The 22,075-nt window shown below is 39.6% G+C and overlaps 2 protein-coding genes across 2 annotated transcripts in view; one reads left to right on the top strand and one right to left on the bottom strand.

Moving 5' to 3' along the window:
- Nucleotides 1-4,822, bottom strand: part of IFT80 (intraflagellar transport 80) — a gene marked incomplete at both ends in the record, with an annotated part of 95,574 nt that extends 90,752 nt beyond the window's left edge. Inside the window, 2 exons of the mRNA XM_079705233.1 lie at nt 1,658-1,873; nt 4,750-4,822. Of these exons, the coding sequence (XP_079561359.1) occupies nt 1,658-1,873; nt 4,750-4,822 (289 nt within the window). The remainder of the gene's footprint in view (nt 1-1,657; nt 1,874-4,749) is intronic.
- A 13,501-nt stretch (nt 4,823-18,323) lies between these two features.
- The window catches only part of SMC4 (structural maintenance of chromosomes 4), a 34,357-nt gene continuing 30,605 nt past the window's right edge, over nt 18,324-22,075 (top strand). The window contains exons 1-4 of the mRNA XM_079704678.1: nt 18,324-18,342; nt 19,534-19,677; nt 20,565-20,743; nt 21,121-21,312. Coding sequence (XP_079560804.1) covers nt 19,539-19,677; nt 20,565-20,743; nt 21,121-21,312 — 510 coding nt within the window. The 5' untranslated portion in view covers nt 18,324-18,342; nt 19,534-19,538. The remainder of the gene's footprint in view (nt 18,343-19,533; nt 19,678-20,564; nt 20,744-21,120; nt 21,313-22,075) is intronic.

Genomic DNA, 22,075 nt, shown 5'->3' with positions numbered 1-22,075 from the left:
GAGTCAATCTTGTAAGCGCTACACACTGTACCAAATACTTTCACACAATATCTCATTTAATCAAGATTCAGAAAACTAAGTTTAAAAATTACACGTAAAAGAATTAGAATCTGATGTGATTGTTTGCCATAACATCCCTTTCCTCTTCTCTTTCCCTTTCCACGATGGCCTAAGGCCTGCCATGCTCAGTCAATCAGTGTCCCAGTCCCTTGACTAAAATGATTCACTCAGTGATGGGCACGTGACCCAAGCTTGTCCAGGACCTCTCTGCATGTTGACTGCAAGTGATATTGAGGAAGAAGCACTCTCTCTGCTGACTTTTCTTTTCCTGTAGGGTAAGCCTTGGGCTGCTGGCTGCCATCATGCTCACCTTTTGGGGCGAGTCTATCCAAGAGATGGCAAGAATAGGGGCCTGGGGACTTCCCTGGTGGTCCAGTGGTTAAGAATCCGCCTTTCAATGCAGGGGATGCGGGTTTGATATCTGGTCAGGGAACAAAGTTCCCACATGCTGTGGGGCAACTAAGCCCACACAATGTAGAGCCTGTGCGCCTCAACTAGAGAGCCCACGTGCTGCAACTACTGAGCCTGTGCGCTCTGGAGCCTGCGTGCCACTACTAAAGAGCCTGCACACCACAACGAGAGAGAAGCCCACACACCGCAATGAAAGATCCCACATGCCGCAAGATCCCGCATGCAGCAATAAAGATCCCACGTGCCACAACTAAGACCTAACGCAGCAAACTAAATAAAAAATAAATAAATAAATAAAATCTCAAGGGGTTGTGTATGTGTTATTTAAAAAAAAAGAAAAAGGGGCTTCCCTGGTGGCGCAGTGGTTGAGAGTCCGCCTGCCAATGCAGGGGACACGGGTTCGTGCCCCGGTCCGGGAGGATCCCGCGTGCCGCGGAGAGGCTGGGCCCGTGGGCCATGGCCGCTGGGCCTGCGCGTCCGGAGCCTGTGCTCCGCAATGGGAGAGGCCACACCAGTGAGAGGCCCGCATACTGCAAAAAAAAAAAAAAAAGAAAAAGAATAGGGGTCTCATGCAGCTGTGCTTAAAGATCTACCCCTGGAGCTAGGTAAACCAGAAAACTCCATCTGTGCATAAGTTAGCCGAGTAAATTTCTGTTACTTTTGATGAATGTACTCTTAACTGATATAGTAGGTAAAGTGTAATACAGATGAAAAACAGTTCAAGTTATTTCCAAGAAAATTAAAACATTTCCTTAAAAAATAGAAAAATCATGCTTTTTACTCACCAATAATAAAACTATGGTCAAATTAATCTCCAGCTCTGTAAGTAGAAATTAACATGTACTAGAAAATAAAGACTATATTTGATAGCTTACTAAATGAGTGTGTGTTGTACCATCTATTTTTAGTGTGGTTATGTTATACAGTTAAGTTTGACAAAATTAGAAACCAAAACTGATAAAAGTCTAATAATACCTGCGAGCACAGAAAAAGTAAAGCCAGAGGTTCAGATTCAATCCCAGTATATGCCAGTTTAATTCACCTTCTTCTATGACAATAGTTTTATAGCCTATACACAGATGCACTGACTACATAGGAAATGCATAAACAACTCAAAACATGTCATACTAAAATGTTATGTCTTTTAAGTATAAAGATTAGCATAAAACATTTATTTAAAACTTACCATCAGAACTTGTGAGAACAAAGCTTTCTGCTTGAGTTTGTTTCTTTATGCCTAGACTTTTCGGAAACCAGTGAAGATCTATTGGGTAAATATCATCAGGCAGCTTTACTATTTGACTTGTTTCACTAGTTAACAAGTTCCACTTCACTATCTGGTGATCATCACTACATGAATACAGTTCTTCAGCAGTATTCCAGCCCACACAGCTTACTAATTCTTGATGTGTCACCATGTTAAGGAGACATAAAACACACACAAAAGTCTTCAGTCTTAATAAATACAATATTTTGCAGATGCAGATTATAAGAAGAGTATAAAATAGGGTCAAATGTTTCAAGCTTCTAAGCCTATTTTTCATTTTATGACTTCCATATTTTTTCCATATAAGGAAAGGAAAATAAGCATCTATCAAAACAGTTGTAAGAAAAATGGAAAGCAAGATAAGAAACCCAGGTGCCAAAAGAGAAAAAAAGAAAGATTTGACTATGTGAAAAATTTTAAATTGCGTTACAAAGTATTCCATAAACAAGGCAAAAGATACAAAGACATCTAACAGAACAAAAGGAATGAAAGGATCGACTCTAACCCATTGGGGAATAAGTGGGGAGAAAAGGGAACTATGCTTTTTTTATTTACATATATCTGTTTCATTTAAGTTATTAGAATAAGCATGTATTATTTTGATAAAAGTTTTCAAAAATCAAGTGTTAAAATAAGACTGAGGGGACTTCCCTAGTGGCGCAGTGGTTGAGAATCTGCCTCCCAGTGCAGGGCACACGGGTTCGAGCCCTGGTCCGGGAAGATCCCACATGCCGCGGAGCAACTAAGCCCGTGCGCCACAACTACTGAGCCCGTGTGCCACAACTACTGAAGCCTGCACACCTAGAGCCTGTGCTCCTCAACGAGAGAAGCCACCACAATGAGAAGCCCGTGCACCGCAATGAAGAGTAGCCCCCGCGCGCCACAACTAGAGAAAGCCTGTGAGCAGCAATGAAGACCCAACACAGCCAAAAATAAATAAATAAGTAAATTTATTAAAAAAAAAAAAAAGAAAAAAAGACTGAAATCTAACAGTAAAATACCTGCTTAAATGACACATAATAATTCACCTAGGAAAAAGCCTACAGCTTAATAGCTGAAACTAAAATCCTACCAAATTTCCTGACATTAAATTCAGGAAGTAATTCAATTACAATTTACTGCACCTACAAGGTAATATGGATAAGATATGAACCCTACTTTAACCTATTTTCTCAGTCTCTGATTTATCAAGTGGATTTCTATAAATTGAGGTGTTCAAGTAGCCCTCACTTCCACCATCAGAACAGGTTGCTTACCCTAGCAGAGTTGTGTATCTAGAGAAGGCACTTCAGTTTGACATTTTTGAGATGCTTTCTCCTGCTTATATGTGGATTTCTATATTACCACATTATACTGCTTGGGTTGTTTGCTCTTTTGTTGTTATTATATAATAATTTTACTGCCTTCTCTTCTCACCAATGCTTTCTATTGGCTCATCCAAGCAATCAGTAAACTCTAAGGAAAAAGAAAGAGACTATGTGCCAAATTATTCTGGGATGTTCTAAGATTTTTTTTTAATACTTCAAGATATGATAGATTAAGCAAAATAACCAAAAAGGTAAAAAAGAAATTATGGAAAGTTCTTAAGAGACTGCACAAATAGGTAATAAAGCGGCATTGGAATACTCAGAATTCAAAGTAGAACCTAAACAAAAGGATCTGGATGTCCCATTAGACCATTACTGAAAAAAATTCTTCCAGTATAATTGCTATAGCTTAAACAATGTTAGGTAAAACCTTTAAAAAGGGAGACTGTCAGGCATAACCTAGAAAGAAAGAAAATACACATACACACATGCCCCAAAACAAAAAATATTAAGCTTATCCTCATAAAAACTGATGTAAGTACACATCAGACATACGTGACATGTCTTCAAACTAGTAAGTTAACTAAAATTACAGGAGAAATGAGAGGACTGCCAGAATAAGAAAGTCTAAAAAGACTGTTATTCTTCAGCTTGAAAAGGTAAAAGCAGACAATCGACATAGTCAAAATCTAAAAGACTGTAAGCAGCATGAACTCCTGGGGGCACACTTTTTTTTTTTTTTTTTTTTTTTTTTGCGGTATGTGGGCCTCTCACTGTTGTGTCCTCTCCCATTGCGGAGCACAGGCTCCGGACGCGCAGGCTCAGCGGCCATGGCTCACGGGCCCAGCCGCTCCGCATCATGTGGGATCTTCCCGGACCAGGGCACAAACCCGTGTCCCCTGCATCGGCAGGCGGACTCTCAACCACTACACCACCAGGGAAGCCCTGGGGGCACACTTTTAAAAGAGAATAAAAATGATTTAAGGAGAAATAAAAGGAATTATATCTTCACTCAAATGGTAAAAAAAAGCAGACAAGACAATATTAATTCAAAACGTTTGATCAAATGTCTAAAACTGTGCTTCTCTATCTCTGAAGGATCCTATTTTTCTTTATTTCAAATTTGTTACAGATCAACATTTTCTAAGATAAAATAAAAATGAATTACTAGAAAAATGATCTTATATTTGGATGTTGTGATTATCAAATTGCTACAAAAATTTCTTCCTTCTTACCTTCAATTTCTGTACTTATCCCTTCACAGACCTGCAATAAAGTCCACAGATGATACTTTTAGAAGCACTGGTCTAAATAACTAAGAATGAAGGTAAAGGAGCCTATCATATCTTCCTGACACAAAACTGGGAGTTCTTGCTGACAAAATATAAGGTCATGCATTTGAGAAATATTTATAATTGCCCCCTTCCCACGTGAAATAATAAAGGTCTAACTGCTCAGATTTCCCCAGCTTACCCTCCACTTTATCGTAAGAAGAAATAGAGCAGAACTCAACGAAAACATACTAGATCATATCAACAGATAAATTATTTGATTTTTTAAAAACTTCTCTTTAAGATTTTATTAGACTAAACAAAAACTGTTTTTTATGTACCTAAGTATAGTAGTACTTAAGTAGAGTAAGAAAAATGTCAATAAAAATTTTAAAGTAAGATTTAGAGCAAATAGTTTGTATTGGAGAATTACCTGCAACACAAGACCTCAAATATTTCAGAAACAATTTAGCAAAACTACCAATAAAGGAATGAAAAAAATCCATTATCCAACTAGACTACAAAAATAGAAAACTTTTAATAATACTATAGTAAGGTGATCACAATAAGGTTTATAAGTATTAAAAGGATATGCTTTGGTTCTTTTAAAAGAGATATTTTCAGTCTCATGTCTCCACCTTCCAGCAAAATTTTAAAATGCCACTTGATTGTATTCACTGTAAAAATAAAAGGGGGAAAATATAGAATCTGCATTAAAAACAAACATATATACACTAAAAATTAAAAGTAAACAAAACATCTTAGCACCCCAAGGACACCAAAACACTTTCAATCCTGCTGGCAACAAATACATGGAAAGAGGAAGAAAACTAGTCAGTGTGCTAATTCTGCCAAGTGAGTGATTGGAGGCCTTGGGTTGGACGCCAGAAGTCCTCTACAACCTGCCTAAAACAGTCCTACAAGTACAGAACGCCACTAAATCTGGCCAGGTAAATAATTTCTAAGGGCTGTCCCGAGACCTAATCAAAAGATTTTTTAAACTGGGAACTGTTCAATGGCAGATCAATGTTGGTCCTGTTGAATGGATACACAATAAAATAAATTCCAAAGGTCTGATCGAGGGCTAAGATACATTTTTTGAGCTTTAGTTATAGAACCCACATGGGAATACTATGACATCATCAACCTAGTGATCCAATCTGAGATTTACATTCTGTTGGAGGTAGATACACTGCCCAACAGTTATGGTTGCCATGGTGGCAAAGTGAAAAATAAGCGAGTTATTTAAAAAAGAGGTAATAAATCTATTATAAAAGCTATATAAAAATCACAATGTAAATGGCAAACAAAAATTTAGAAAAACAAGAGTAACACTCTCTCAAATAACCATGCTATCAAAAGATACAAATCAAGAAAATGCTAAATTGTCTGAATCCAATTTATAGTTGTGGGATTCTTTCTGAGTAATATCACTAGCCTAGAGAAAAAAATAAATGAAAGTGTAATTAAAGGAAAAAAATCCTCTTCACCAAGTAGAAAATTACTGCTAACTACATCAAAGAAGGTGTGAGTTATAGATAAGAATTCAGTGGGCCTACCTTAGATAATTTCTCATTCTCTCAAATCCAGAAGACTTTTAGATTAGCAAGGTGCTAAATACAGCTTTATCTCAAAGCACCTTTTTCACTTACTGTACTCATAAATTTGTGAGAATGGGGAGAAAATTGTTAAGACCACAGAAAAAAATCTGAAGTTTTCTATCCGGTCAATATGCAGCTAAGGTCAGAAACCTCTCTCCTCCAGTTCATTTAACAAGATTTATGTTCAACTTTTAAAGTATGAATCTGTGTATAGCATCCAGAGCAAGAAAACAATTTCTCCTAGGCACACTTCTAAGGCTCACTTTTCGTCCTTAGGAGTTTTAGCGCCTTTCTCAAAACTCCTTCCTTCTTTCTATCAGACCTCCTTCAATTAGAGGGGGGAAAAAGGTAAAAACATGCTGCTTTTTCACAATAATTCAAATTCACCCAGCTTATAAGGATTTTAAAAGAATAAAGGCAGATAACTTATTGATTCTGGAAATAAGAAACAACATAATAGACAAGAAAAAATAATATATATATAGTCTGAATATACAATTACATTCAGAAACTTTAAAGGCATGATGTAGCCTATATCAAAATACCTCAAAGTGCTGAAATCCATAATAATTAGGAATCATTCCTCACCAAAAGAAATCATTATCCCATATAAATAGTAAACGCACTATGTTTTTCATGAGAAAGTAATCTGCAACTATTCAGAAACATGGTGCCAAGGAATCAGAGAAAGAGGAGGCTGGCATCCTAACACTGGGAAGATTCTCTTTTGCTCAGAAAGCTCTTCCCCATACATCCTATTTAGCTGAGGTCATCTGCATGAAGGATATGGGCATTCTGATGTGAGACTGAATAGAGGAATAAAGGAGAAGTAGTATTAGAGGACAGCCAATTCAGGGAAGTGCAGAGCTGCCTGGGGACGCACTGAGGTGTTTTTATCTGCCCCAAAGCATTGGTCATCAAGGATCTGACTAGTCAGTGGTAGGTGGGGTGGGAGGGGGAATAAAAGAAAATTCCTAGAGTATTGAAAAATCTATTTTGCAACTTTATATAGGGAGCAGACAGGAGCAACTATGCCTTTGCTACTAAAAATCATTTATAAGTTGTCTTTGGTCCAGCGTGGGTTAACATTCATGGCGCTTAAGAGGAAAAAATATGCCCAGGAAATCCGATCACCAAACTACCAAAATATACTCCAAATCTGGCCACTTCTCAGTACCGCCATCATAAGTCTAAAGCTACCATCATCCTCAATTATTTCAGTAGGTCCAGAACTGATCTTCCTGTTCCTACATTTACCCTTCAAACTCTTCTAAATACAGTAGCTAGTTATGCTTTTAAATCATTAATGATAAGTCAGAGCATGAAGGCCAGTATGGCCAATACAGAGTGAGTGAAGGGGATGGCAGGAAACTGGGGAAGAGGAGGGAGGGACACAGATCATATAGAAGTTGGAAAACCACAATAAAACCTTCATTTTTTTTCTTCTAAATGAACGGAGAAGCCAGTAGAGTGATAATATCTGACTTACATTTTTTAAAGTGTCACTATGGATGACACTATGGATGGTATGACCAAAAAAAAAGGAAAAATGAGCAACACTGGAAGCAGGGAGGCCAGTTAGGATTTCAATGATCCAGAAGAGAAATGAAAGTGGATTGATGAGGAAGGCAGTAGTGGTACAAATAATATGAAGCAGTCATATTCTGAATATATTTTGAAAGAAGATTCCACAGGATTTGTTGATGAATTTAGTTTAAGAGAAAGAGGAGGGCTTCCCTGGTGGCGCAGTGGTTGAGAGTCCGCTTGCCGATGCGGGGTACACGGGTTCGAGCCCTGGTCTGGGGGAACCCCACATGCCGCGGAGCAACTGGCCCCGTGAGCCACAATTACTGAGCCTGCGCGTATGGAGCCTGTGCTCCGCAACAAGAGAGGCCGCGATAGTGAGAGGCCCGCGCACCGCGATGAGGAGTGGCCCCCGCTTGCCGCAACTAGAGAAAGCCCTCGCGCAGAAACGAAGAGCCAACACAGCCATAAATAAATAAATAAATAAATAAATAAAATGTAAAAAAGAGAAAGAGGCGTCAAAAATGACTCTAAAGTTTCAACAGGTACAAAGGAGTTGCCATTTACTGAAATGAAGAAAACTAAGGGAGGAACAGGTTGAAAGGGATGATGTAAAAATTCTCTTTTGCGTATGCTAAGTTTAAGGTGCCTATTAGATATCCGAATGAAGAATTCAAGGAGAAATGGACATACGAGTCTGGAGTCAAGCAAGAGGTCAGAGCTGGAGATATCATTGAGATGTCAGTTTGAGGGTTATCAGCACAGAGATCATGTTCAAAGCCATGGGATGAGACTACCCAGCAGAACTTGAAAAGGTAGTAGCTTCAATGGCCTAGAAGTCCTACTGAAGCCTGAAGAACTTTCAGCATTAAGATTCTAGAGGAAGTAAACTAGAGAAAGACAAGTGGAGATGTACAATGAGATGCTTAAAACAAATTTTGGGAGAGAGTATAGATATTGGTAATGATGAAGTAGGTTAAGACTGTCAAAGTGGGTGGCCAAGGTCAAGGAACTGAGAGGCCAGGGAATGGAAGAATTGATTTCAGGATGTTAAATCGCTGAGAATAATGACAAGAATAGTGGTGGAGATAGACAGTTACCCAGGTGCTAAAACACTATTCACTGAACGAGGAAAAAAGCAGAGATCTGTAGATGACTACAAAAAGGCAGAGTAGATAACGGTTTGATCTCACAAGACTTATCTCAAAGCGGCTAAGGGATTGTAGACAGGAAAGGGGAAGACAATCAGTTGTGCAGAAACACTAATGAGAAACAAGGCCCTCTGATACACGGGAGTCTGGAAGGCAAAACAGCCTCCATTTGAAACAGCCAAGAGGAAAGCAGTTTCCTTAGGAAACAACCAGATTTAAGTTAGACTGTGAAGTTAAAGGGTAAAACTATGAAGTTTTAGAGTAAAGGTTGAGAACACAGATTTGGCCAATGACATCCTGTGAGTTCCAAAAGGTAGAGTAGTAGGATTTAAATCGTGAAGAGCTAAGAGTTTGGGACAGATGGTGGGAGATGGTAAAAACAGCCAGCTGTCCTCTTTCATTCATCCCTACTTCTGTGGTAGAAGAATCTGAATTTTTGCTGCATACCTGGCCATCCAGAATAAAGATTACATTTCTCAACTGCCCTTGAAACTGGGTGTAGCCACATAGGACATTAACAATTCTTAAACCCAACGGGGATATTACAACACCATCAACCTTGTGGCCCAATCTGGAACTTATATCTTGAGGGGGGTAGATAACTCTACCCAACAGTATTGGTTACCCACAGTGGTAATATGAAAAGTAAATGAGTTACCTCTTATAAAATCCACATTACTACCTCTTATAAAAGTTATATAAATCAGCATTATTGGCAAATGAAAACTTGGAAAATAAGAGTAGCCCTCTCCCTGCCATGCCATCAAGACCATATATAATGCAGCAACAAGATAGAAGGAACTAAGGTTCTTGACCTTGTAGAGAGTCCTATCAGTCCTATTTAGCCTTTTAAGGGACAGAAAATAAAGTTTTATCATGTTTAAGTTACTGTCATCAACAGCTAAACCTAATAATGAACTAATGCAGGGAATTAAGAGCCTTGAATGTAGAGACGGAGGTAAACAGGGTTGTAAGGTATGATGGAATAGTCCCAATCATCGAATAAAGGAAGGTGTATAATCAATTTAAATTGTAGCCTTCTTCCTGAACTGTTCTCTTAGGTGGTTTGTAGTGTTGATGAAGAGTTTTATGACAGGAAAGGGCAATCTTGCTAGGACCACATGTAACTCTGTGGGAATTCCTTTTCAGTCCTGCTAATAAGGTTGTTAGGATTTACTTTACTAGACAGTTTAGGGAGGGAAAGGAATTGCAGAGTTATAGAGGGAATAAATATTCCCGACCTTTTCTCCTAATTTCCCTAACCTTAAACTGTGCACTCATCCTTGTACCTCTGCTGTATCTATACTCACTGCCATGGAGATCTCACCCAGTTTCATGGCTTAATATAAGTTTAAATTTATTGACTACCTAGTGACAACTCCCAATTTCATATCTCCAGTTCAGACCTCTGCACTGAATCCCAGACTTTTATAGCTAACTGATTATTTGACGACTCTATTTGAATGTGTGACATCTCAAACTTAAGATCCAAATCAAACCCCTGATCTTTCCTCCAACTTTGCTCCTCCCACAGCCTTGCCCATCTCAGTAAATGGAAATTCCATCCTTCCAGTTGCACAGGCCAAAAACCTTGGAATCATCACTGACTCTTCTCTCACATTCCAAATCCAACTTGTAAAAAACAAAACCTGTATGATCTATCTTCAAAATACCTGATTTTCATGACCCCCACTACTATGGATCCAGTCCAAGGTGCCATCACCTGTTAACCTGAACTATGATAGCCTCCTAGTTGACCTCCTAACCCCTCACAATCTATGCTCACCAAAGCAGCCAAAGGGAAATTTAAAATAGGTCATGGTGCTTCTCCACTCAAAACTCTCCAATGGCTTCCTGTCTCACTCAGAGTTAAAACAAAGGTGTTTTTTTGTTTTGTTTTGTTTTGGCTGCATTGGGTCTTCGTTGCTGCGCACAGGTTTTCTCTAGTTGCAGCAAGCAGGGGCTACTCTTCATTGCGGTTTCCAGGCTTCTCATTGCAGTGGCTTCTCTTGTTGCAAAGCATGGGCTCTAGGCACGCAGGCTTCAGTAGTTGTGGCACACGGGCTCAGTTGTTGTGGCCGGCAGGCTCTAGAGTGCAGGCTCAGTAGTTGTGGCACATGGGCTTAGTTGCTCCACGGCATGTGGGATCTTCCCAGACCAGGGCTCGAACCCATGTCCCCTGCATTGACAGGCGGATTCTTAACCATTGCACCACCAGGGAAGCCCCTGAAACAAAGGTCTGGCAATGGTGTTCAAAGCCTTTATTGATCTGGACTCCTATCGTGATGGTTAATCTTATGTGTCAGCTTGGCTGCAAGATGGTGCTGTTATTTGGTCAAACACAAGACTAAACGTTACTATAAAACTATTTTTTAGAGGTGATTAACACCGACAATCAGTTGACATAAGTAAAGCAGATTACCCTGCATAATTTGGGTGGGCCTCATCCAATCAGTTGAAGGCCTTAAGAGCAAAAACCAAGATTTCCCAAAGAAGGAATTCTGCTGCCAGACTACAACACAGAAATTTTGCCCGAGTTTCCAGCCCTAAGACTAATGACTTCAACATTAATTCTTCTTTCTCTGGACAGCCCTAATAGACAACCTCATTCCTCTGACCTCATCTCCTGTTTCCTCTCTCTTTTCACTCAAACTGCTCCAGGCACACTAGGCTCTGCGTTTTTCTTCTCACATACTATGTAAGAAGCATGTTTGGGGGCAAAGGAGAAGGAACCACTGCACAGGGATTGATTGGCAGTACTATACAAACAGAAGATAACTAAGACAGTATGGTCCCCTATGAAGTCATTTGATCAAGGACACTGATAATGGGGTACTTCTTTTTGTAAACACTTATAAATTGACAGTTCACAGAAACATAAATACAGATGGTCAGCGGGCAATCAAAAACATGAAATAAGTCACAGCCTCAATTTTAATTAAAGAAATGAAAATGAAAACAACTAGGTACCATTTTTCTGTTGTCAAAGTGGCCAAATGCAAAACCCAGCCAGAACCCAGACCTGGCATACAGAGAAACAGTTAGTCACATACATTATTGAAGAGCAGGAAAACTGGTGCTAACGGTCATTGATTCTTTTGTTCCACCCCCCACCAACACTTTTGACTACATTTTCTACCTTTGGGGAATTTCCTACCTTATAAATAAAAAACAAATTATTTCCTCTCTAGCCCTCCTTACAGCTAGGACATAGGCAAATTACCTAGGCTTTGCCAATCTGACACATCTGTCATATTTCGAGTTAGAAGCTACTGATTCAAAGGAAGTATATATAAGGAATCTACCCTGGGAGGAATTCCTAGTCATAGGAATTTGTCATATACATATAAATGTACACCAAGATACATATACAAACTATACAAGCCTATTTATTACAGAACTCTATACAGTACTATCAAAAACTCGAAATTTAAATATTCATCATAGATTACACACACATGTTCCAGATATAAGTATTTACAACATGGAACAGAATTAGAACCAAGAAAATAGAATTAAGAATTAATGTTAAGAATTAGACTTGACATTATGCTAAATGAAAGAAGTCAGTCACAAAAGGGCAGATACTATATAATTTCCCTTATATGAAGTACCTAAAGTAGTCAAATTCATAGATACAAAACGTAGAATGGTGGTTGCCTGGGTGGAAGGAGGAATGGGGAGTTTCTATCTAATGGGTACAGAGATTCAGTTCTGCAAGATGAAAAGAGTTCTGCAGATGGATGGAGGTGACAGTAGCACAACAATATGAATGTACTTAATGCCACTGAACTGTACACTTAAAAGTGGTTAAGATGGTTTACAAAAAAAGAAAAAAGAAATGAATTAGATTTAAGAAATAAAACTAAAACATAAAAGCACTAACAAAATGAGAAAAATTTTAGGCAGGAAAGAGGGAAGGTATGACTTGTCAACAAGAATGTACCTATCGATAAGAGGTAGCAGAAAGCCTAGGAAGTAAAGAAGAATGTAAAGGAGAGATAAGAAATCCAAGAGCTAGATCACAAGTGCATTTTTTTTTTTTTTTTTTGCCGTACGAGGGTCTCTCACTGTTGTGGCCTCTCCCGCTGCGGAGAACAGGCTCCGTTCGCTCAGGCTCAGCGGCCATGGCTCATGGGCCCAGCCACCCGGCATCATGTGGGATCTTCCCGGACCAGGGCACGAATCCGTGTCCCCTGCATCGGCAGGCGGATTCTCAACCACTGCGCCACCAGGGAAGCCCCCCACAAGTGCATTTATACCAAGTTCTGTGTGGGTCATTTGCATATTGTCTAACCCTTGGGTGTTGATATTAACAGTTGAAATTAATGGTTTGCTGATGACTACCCAAGGCCCAATTTTTAGAAGTACAGTTTTTATCAAGTTTTCCAAATTGATAGCTCTGATTAGACTCCTATGTCTCTTTTCCAGTAAAGAGAGGAGAGACAGAGAAGCAGATCTTTTATTCAGATTGGTCCCATCATAAAACCACTTGTGGACTAGAGCTGAGATCTCTTATACGGCAGGGAAGGCAGTGGCAGGTTCACCATTTCCAAGGACAGGTTATTCAAACACCTAACAAGCAATGGAACAGGCTTACGAATGGCAGTATAGTTCACTTACTAAAGACCTCCAACCTCCATGCCACTCCACTTCCTATAGGTATCTGAAGTGTATGTATTGATATATGCAGTGGTATTTACATTTCCTTGCAATTTTAGCTATAATTAGAGCTAGCTCTTGTCAACCATACGTTAATATTATTCACATTGGTTATATTTATAATCCTTTTGCAGGATGGCCTAATAAATTCTAGCCAATAAACCATGTGATTCACAAATTTAAAAATAAGTAGTCATCTTTAATTCATCCTTTTAATTCATCAACTAGCATAGAAAAAAATTACACTCAACTGATAAACTAGAGTGCTGTACAACTATTTAAAAAATGAGATGAATCTATATGTATTGATACAGAAAGATGTCTATAATATGTTAAATGACAAAAACAAAGTATACAGCAGTATTATATAACTCAATCCCTTTTGTGTTAAAAAAAAAAAGGAGGAATATATATTCAAGTTAGTGGATACTAAAACATTTTTCTCGGAAGATATGCAAGACACTTAACGGAGACCTTCATGAGGTTGGGGACACTGGGGTGAGAAGGGACGCTTTTAATTTTCATTTTATATGTTTTTATACTGTTTGAAGTTTTTATCATGTTCATAATATTTTATCTATACATTTATATTTTTAATATAGAATTATCTGAATGATAGGATTATGGCCCAATTTTGCTTTCTTCTTTATGCATTTCTGCATTAAAAAGAAAACCTAATAAATGTTAGTTTTTCGTAAGATCATCATTCTCATTCTCTTTGCAGTTTCTACTGCATTTGACCCACTTCTTACTGAAACTCTCACCTAGAGATCTTCCAAATACTGCACTTTGTTTTCTTCTGTATACAAAATGGGGTTAATAATGCCTACCTCACAGGTTGGTTATGATGATTAAATGAGATAAAGTAGACATGAGGTTAAAAAAAAGAACTTAATAATTGTTAGCTATTTATAGTGAAAATTGGTGTTTTTGTCACCCTGCATATATTCACTCTTTTCCTAGCTACAAAGAATTTCTTCTTGGAGCACCACTTCCTCACTCTTAGCCATATGGCTTCAATGGAGCTAGCATGAGACCTAGGCTTAAGTCAGTTAGAGATCTCCAATAGAAACTTTTATTTAACTAAAAGATGGGGAAGAAAGACACTTCTTAACCCCAGGTCTTTAAGTTTAGGAAATTTGAGGCTAGAGTTACTGTAACACCTTACCATGGCAAGGGGAGAGCCTGGAGGTGTCAGAGACCGCTATGTGAAGCCTGCGAATAATGCCAAGACAAGGAAATGCAAAGCAGAACAAAGAAAGAAACACAATCCTAGTGTCTTTGTTTGAACACTGAATCCAGTTATACTCACCTAACTTTTTGGTTATGGAAGTTAATTTTTTTGTTCTCAAGACAATTTGGATTGGATTTTCTGTCACTTGTAATCTACAAAGTACGGATTTTCTGTCACTTGTAATCTACAAAGTCCTATCTGAGACATTACTATAATTATTTCTTCTTCCTATATTCTAAGAATGTACATTCTCTAGTGCTATCCTCTCTCTACTCACAACCTTAAAAATCTAATCTATTTTTAGTGTCCCAACTATTCTTGTAACTCTATCTCACCCTATTTTCTCTCCTGAACTATATTCTCCACCTCTAATGTCCACTGTATATACCTTTCCTAATCTCAACCTATATGAATAAAAACAAACTCATTTTTCAAAACAGTCCATCCTCCAAAACTGCTCCATTTCCTCACTTCCCATTTTTTTCTATGTTAAGATAGGTGAGAGTTTCAACAAGACTAGTGTTCTAGGGGGCTTATATTAGCAAGAGGAATATTCTTACTATCTCTCCTGTCTCTATATCCAATTTATTCATCTTGAACAATATTCTCTAAGTATTTACACATTACTTACATAAATTCATGTTTATTCATTTTGATTTATTATTTAATGTCTAATTAATATTAATAATTAATACTAATTGTAATATTTACAATTAATTACAAACTTTGTTAATATTTTAAACATTTACCCACAAATCTAATTTCAGACTTTATGAAATGCTATAACCACATTAGAAGGTAGACAAAACACATATTATAATGATGACAAAATCTAACTACACACTTAAAGAATTGCAAATGTTAATTTTAATTCTATTCCAATTTTTCCCCTTGAACTTATTTCTTCCTGTGGGGTACAACTTTTTGAAATATAAAAAGTAAGCGTTCTCTTCTCAGACTGCCTGAAATTATAGATAATGGTTGTTAGTAGATGATTTTGGACCAGAAAGATGAGACTTGGTTATACTTTCCAAGATCATTGTAACCTAGTCCATCCCAATTGGACCAGCTTCTTTTTATCCAAAGTACTGGCAGGGATCAATCAAGTCTTTATTTCTTGTGATCCTAATCTCTTCTCAAATCACTTCTTCACTTTTTCTGAGTGTCCTACTTTCACTCTAGATTTGTCTCCACTGTAGCTGTTTGTTATGAATGTCTTTCCTATGTTATACAACCTGGTTTAAGCCTGTTTAAAAAATATTTATTCTGAGTGGAGCATGGTTAGGTTCAACTAAATTTAAAGCTATTGGTCACTTTATTGATTTACTGAAATTACATTTCTTATCAGTCACTAAGACCAATCATTATTTAAAGCAACCATCAAAGGCAGTAAAACTAGGATTTATTTGTTATCTTTCTTATCCCCTCATCACTAATCCAGGAATTCACAAAAAATAGAATCTGACTAACTTTAAGGGTTCAGACTCTTAACCATTAAAATCTACAAAAGCTATAGATTTTCCCCCAAAATGTGTCCAGATTTTTACCTTTCTACTGCATAGGCACCTCCTACATGGAGGACTGGACAGTAATAATCTAACTAAGCCATGCCTGATCTCAGTCTCTTTCCCTTTTTACACATCTCACATAACTACTGTTAATTTTTTTTTTTACCAAGTCATTCCTTAGCTCAAAATTTTTCTAATATTTTGAAAACATCCTTGACCTGGCTTTCAAAACCCTTCATAAACTAATCTTCTAACTTGACATCCCATTATTCATCCTTAGCACATACCCTAATAAGGTCAATGTCATAAACACAGCAGTACCAAATGCATATAGTGTGTGTGCTAGACAATCATAAACAATCCTATGAGGTAGGTATTATATGCTGGTTTTATAATAAACAATCTCAGAGATTGATAAATTGAGTAGACTGTCTAAACATGTAGCTAAAAAAATGATGAGATTTGGGACTCTTGTTATCTGTTACATCTTTCTACTACATCATTCTGTCTCCCATATACATAACTCAATTTGGTCTAGTCTTTGCTTTTTTCATGGTTAATATCTCTCCAACTCAGTTTTAATAGTGTTTTACAGACTGCAAAATTCCAAAAGATTCCAGATGTTTTCAAAGAGAACTGATTGCTACATTTTTTGGTACACCTACCAGCCAAATTTTTTTTCCACTGAGCTTTATTGTCTGTAGTTTGTCTTATGAAAACAATAATTCTTTACAACTTCAAACATAAAGGTATATTACAATATCAAGTCAATGTTTATTCATATCACACCAGTCTCCCAACCTCACCAAATTCTTACACTTGAGGGGAGTGTCCTCCACACCTCCTCTTGAGAAACACTGAACCTGAATATGCTCCTCAGGGCAAGAGTTATACTTACTTACTTAGAATGACAATGTAAATTCATTCATAAAGCAGATTTACTGGGGCTTGAGTATGCCAAGTCCTAAGTATACAAAAGTTAAAAGGGGGAATAAAAGAGGCTCCCAGTTCTCAATGTCAAGTACTTAAGAGTTGTTGAATAAATGCTTGTTGGACATAGTCAAATCAATTAATGGTTAACACTGTGAGGGATTAGGATCACGTTTGAGAATCTGATCAAAGTTCTGGGAACACTAACTCCCCAGAAAAATTCACAAGCACCGAGAATTTTGTATACGATTTCGGGGGCGGGAGGCGGCGGGGGGGGGGAAGTGGAGAAGAGGTGGTATAAACTCCTCTGAATTCCAATCACCTACCACCAGATCCACAAACTCCTGGTTAAAAACCTACTAACAAAACTAGATTCTCTGGGAACAGAAATACTTGCTTAATAATCCTGATTATGCCTGACAGTGCAATGTATACAAAAGCTACTTAAGAAATATTTGCTGATCAATAATTTTCTCATACCCAGACACCAGCAAATCGTTTCTTCCATTACAGAGTCTTTCAGCCAAATAATTTTAAAAACGCGAAACCCCCTTTCACTAGTGACATTAATGACCTAACACCAATAATTCGAAATCATTATTTTGCTTTTCACTACACGATCATTCACCAATCCAGGTTTTCTCTTCTCCTTGTTACCCCTCTACTCCCTCCAAACTCAGGGCTTCCTCCTTTGCATCCCAAAAGCTACGTCCAGAGCCGCACCGCCCCCAGGGAGACGGAAAATAACTGATGCTCCACTCCGCACACACCCTCATAGCAGGGAAGGTGGATCCAGTAATGGCTACAACTTCCAAACCCTTTCCTCACCTCTCGCCTAGAAGTAAAGAGATTTACCTTAAGTGCCAGGAAAGCGGTGGCGATCGTATTCACAGAAGTGGGCCCAGTTACCAAGAAGCCTCGGGCCTCCCTGTCACCATAGCGACTCCTAAGAGCTAAGCTCACTCCCTCTTCCCGCGATACTTCCCTGCAGGGCGTCACCCGACCCGGCCCTAGACCCCGCCCCTCAGCGAGCTCGCCCTCTCCTTAAGGGGCGTCATTGGACGACTGAGCCTTGCCTTTAGCTGTGGGCGGAACCCAACTCTATTTTTTTTATCTTTTTCAAAATTCTCAAGGTTTTTTTAAAAAATATTTTTTATAAGAGTGCTATTGCCGTAGGCCCACGGAAAACACTGTTTCGCTTTTCTTTTTCACTTAATAGAAAACGTCCCCTGCCGCCTGGGTCCCGCCAGCAGTTCGCGCATGCGCATAAGCGACCAGAAGATGGCGGCGATAATCGCCGCATTTTTTTCAAATTAGTGGTTCCCAGAAAGCATTGCGCGCATTTGTAACGAATTTCCGTTCGAGTTTGTATTTTAGGCGCCATTTTCGAGTGAAGGACCCGCAGCCGAAACACCGGTGAGAGCGGGGGGGTATGCAACCGTTTCCAACCTTGGTCTGAGTGGACTATCCGGCAGGTAAAATACTTCTTTTCCTGATCAGGTTGTCACACTCTTACTTCCTGTCCCGTCCGCGGGCTCCTGGAAAGTAGAGGCCTTGAGTTGGAGCAGCCGAAGTCTAGGCTGAGGCTGCCGCCGGGAGATTTCTCTCGCTGTCACCCCTCCCCCCTCGGCCGCTCCCCGGCAGTCGAGGCTCCCGCGCGCTTCTCCCGGGCGCCACTTCTCTGAGCTACATAAGCGTTGCTCAGGAGACTGGGGCCCCGGGGGTGGGGGTTGGGGGGAGCCTCTCAGCCTCGCGGACCTCTTCTCAGAAATCTCGGTCTTGGTCGGACTGTAGCGTGGCCCCCTGCCCGTCTCACTTCCCGCAAGGGACTAACCACCGCGTCTGAGCCCTTAACTGGTGACCTTTCGTAGTTTATTGTCCAACGGGATTCTGCCGCGGACCCCGGAGGGACAGACCCCTGCCACCTCAAGGCGATTGAACCGGAGCCGGCGCTGCCGACTTCCCATTTGAAAATCGCGAGTGGTCGGACCCGGCCGGACTGTAGAGAGCAGACCTCAAAGACCCCGGGCCGTCCTCTGCTCCGAGGGCTAAATGGCGGGGAGAGGAAAGTGGGCGGCTCGCCGCCAGTTGGTTCTTCGCTGCTCTGGGAAGAGGTGATAGATAGCCCCTCAAACGAACTCTTGTCTCTCAGAATCTGTGCGCTTGCATCCCTAGCCCAGAGAGCGTGGGAATGTCCGCAAATGCTAGCGTATGGGAATTGCTTCGTTTAGAAATTACGTTAGAATAGTCTTTCACACTTATACTGTGGGCGGACGGCGTGGGGGCATTGAAAAGTAAAAAGAACCTAAGCAGTTGCTCTATTCTTGCTTGATCCCCAAGCACGTCTAGGTTTTCCCACTTGCTTAGGACTTATGAAAACGAATCCCGCCTTCTTGGCACTTGAGTTTTTTGTGCCTTCTTTCTCGAGGACCCGCTGGCGTTGAGCGGGGTTTGACGACGGGGCTCTCGAAAACGGATGGACGGAGTTTTCCCCGAGTGGGACGGGGTGGGGGGCTGAGCCCGTCTCACCGCGGGGCCCGGGGAGTGGGGGGACGTACCGGCACTGGCCCGCGGCCCGACTTGCTCCCGACTCTCCCTCGGCCCCAGCGACCATGCCCCGTAAAGGCACCCAGCCCTCCACCGCCCGGCGCAGAGAGGAAAGGCCGCCGCAGTCCCCGGACGGCGCCAGCAGCGACGCGGAGCCCGAGCCGCCGCCCGGCCGCGCGGGGAGCCTCGCGCCTGCCACCGCAGGTGAGTAGCCCTTCGCGACGCCGCGGGCAAGCACGGGGGAGACCCGGGTGCATCCGCGCCCAGCCCAGGACTGGCTGATGTTCTTGGGCGCGGACAAGAGGGGCTGCGGGGTTGACATCTGAAGGTCCGGTAGAGCCGCTCAAGAAAGCGATTTGGCGATTTTCACAGATTAGACAATGTGCAGTATCGGTGTAACGGTGCCGGAGGGGATGGGGGCGAGTAAATAGCTTCAATTCTGAATTTCTGTTCATTGTCTTCTATTTCCACGGAAATCGACATGGTCAGCCAGGAGCCAGTGGACTGTTTTTCAGAGTCAGCCTGACTGTATGTTATAATATGATGAAAAGTTTCTTGACCTTGTAACTTCACCTTCGTGGTCTTAAATTGCTAAGAGAGGATGATAATTTACTCGAAACTACCGTAGCTTTTGTGAGTCCAGGAACTGAATGACATGAAACCCCTGTGACAGTGTCTCTAGAGCTCGCGAGTGTCCAAAGTTAAGGTTCCAGGTGCTCACAGATACGGAGAGAGTTGTATCTAGAGCCGTAGGATTTAACCACCTGTTTATAGACAGGGAGCAGGGAATCAAGTGGTTGTGGATTTCCCAGATTTGCATGACGACATAGTGTTTCGGCTCCTAAAAGGTATATTTCTATAGAATTTTGTTACTGGTGTCATTTCTTTCAAGAATTTCTTTTGTTATAAAACCAAACCAAAAGATTCTCATCTCCTGTGAGTTTAGGATAATACTGATTTGAGTGAAAATACAGATTCCTAGGTTTCATAAATAACATCTCTCCGGAGATTAGCAGGCAGTAGTCCTCCGAACTAATTTCACTAATGCAGGCTTTTTTCCCCTTGTTTTCCCTTTCCTTTGACTGACTTAGAGACTCCAAGTGAGGAAATAGATAATAGAAGTTTAGAAGAGATTTTGAATAGCATCCCTCCTCCCCCACCTCCAGCAATGACCAACGAAGCTGGAGCTCCTCGTCTTATGATAACTCATATTGTAAACCAGAACTTCAAATCCTATGCTGGGGAAAAAATTCTGGGACCTTTCCATAAGGTATTTGACCTTTTTAAAATAACCGTTGTACGGTAATGCATCTTTATTACAAAATGTTTCAATTTTGTAGTTATTGTATTTATGCTGATTGATTAAAAATACGGTATGTTTCCTATGCTTTTAACAACTGAAATTAGCTTTTGTTTATCTGGTTATCTTTTGGTACCTCTCTTTATAAAGTTTTCCATACTGAATAGAATTGGTGGGTTTTATGTTTGAAAGGAGTATTTTCTCTTTAACTATAGAATGAATTTTGTAAAAAGTCTGAGTTAAAATTAGAATATGGTCTTATTTAAAATGTTGAAGCTTGTGATATAAGAGACATGATATATGAAAACAGCTATCTTTAACTTTTTTTTTTTCCTGTTTTTATGCAGCGCTTTTCCTGTATTATTGGGCCAAATGGCAGTGGCAAATCCAATGTTATTGATTCTATGCTTTTTGTGTTTGGCTATCGAGCGCAAAAAATAAGATCTAAAAAACTCTCAGTTCTAATACACAATTCTGATGAACACAAGGATATTCAGAGTTGTACTGTAGAAGTTCATTTTCAAAAGATAATTGATAAGGTAAGGGGCTTTGTTTAGTTATTTGCAACTTCAAGTAAGGAACACAAAGGATTTCAATACGTTGCACATTTTATTATTTTTGGCTTAAATTGGCTCGTAAAAATTAGTATATGGTTAAAGCAGAACCAATATTTATTTCGTTACCTCCATGACCATATTTTCTTTTTGAGGATTGGTGGTAGTGGCTGTTAAACTTAAAATATTAAATTTTTTAGCCAGGGAAATGAATTATAAGTAGCTCATAATAATGCTTACCTTTTTGGTGTAAAACATTGAGCAGTTTTAGTATCCCGAGTACCAAGTAAGCATTCTTTTACTATAAATTTTGGATTCATTTTTAAAGTTATGTTTTTATTACTTTCAGATAAGTTACCTAAACTTGAAAATGTTAACAGTTTGACTAACTTTACCATCTCCCTTATTTCAATTCGCATTAAATTTAATGTTACTAATAGTCATCTGTATAGGCGATATGAAAGAGCTTTGCTTCAGTTTGAAGTAAACTGCCCTTTTAAAACAGGGAAGGGTAAGGTAACATGTTTGTTTTCTAGAAGAGGAGACGATTATAGGTAAAATGCCTATTTAGATTATTCACTTGGCTCTGTTGGTATTGGGATTTTTTTTCTCTTCTATTTAATAATTAACTTTGGAAATACGTGGTTCAAAAATGACTGACTGGAACCTAAAAATGACGCCCAAGCATCACCAGTAGAAAACTAATTACATAATGAAATGAGGATGTGATTTGGCCTCTAGGTCTTAT

This window comes from Hyperoodon ampullatus (assembly GCF_949752795.1).
Source record: "Hyperoodon ampullatus genome assembly, chromosome: 5".
In the NCBI taxonomy this organism is placed as follows: Eukaryota; Metazoa; Chordata; class Mammalia; order Artiodactyla; family Ziphiidae; genus Hyperoodon; species Hyperoodon ampullatus.
This window is presented reverse-complemented; position numbering and strand designations above follow the sequence as displayed.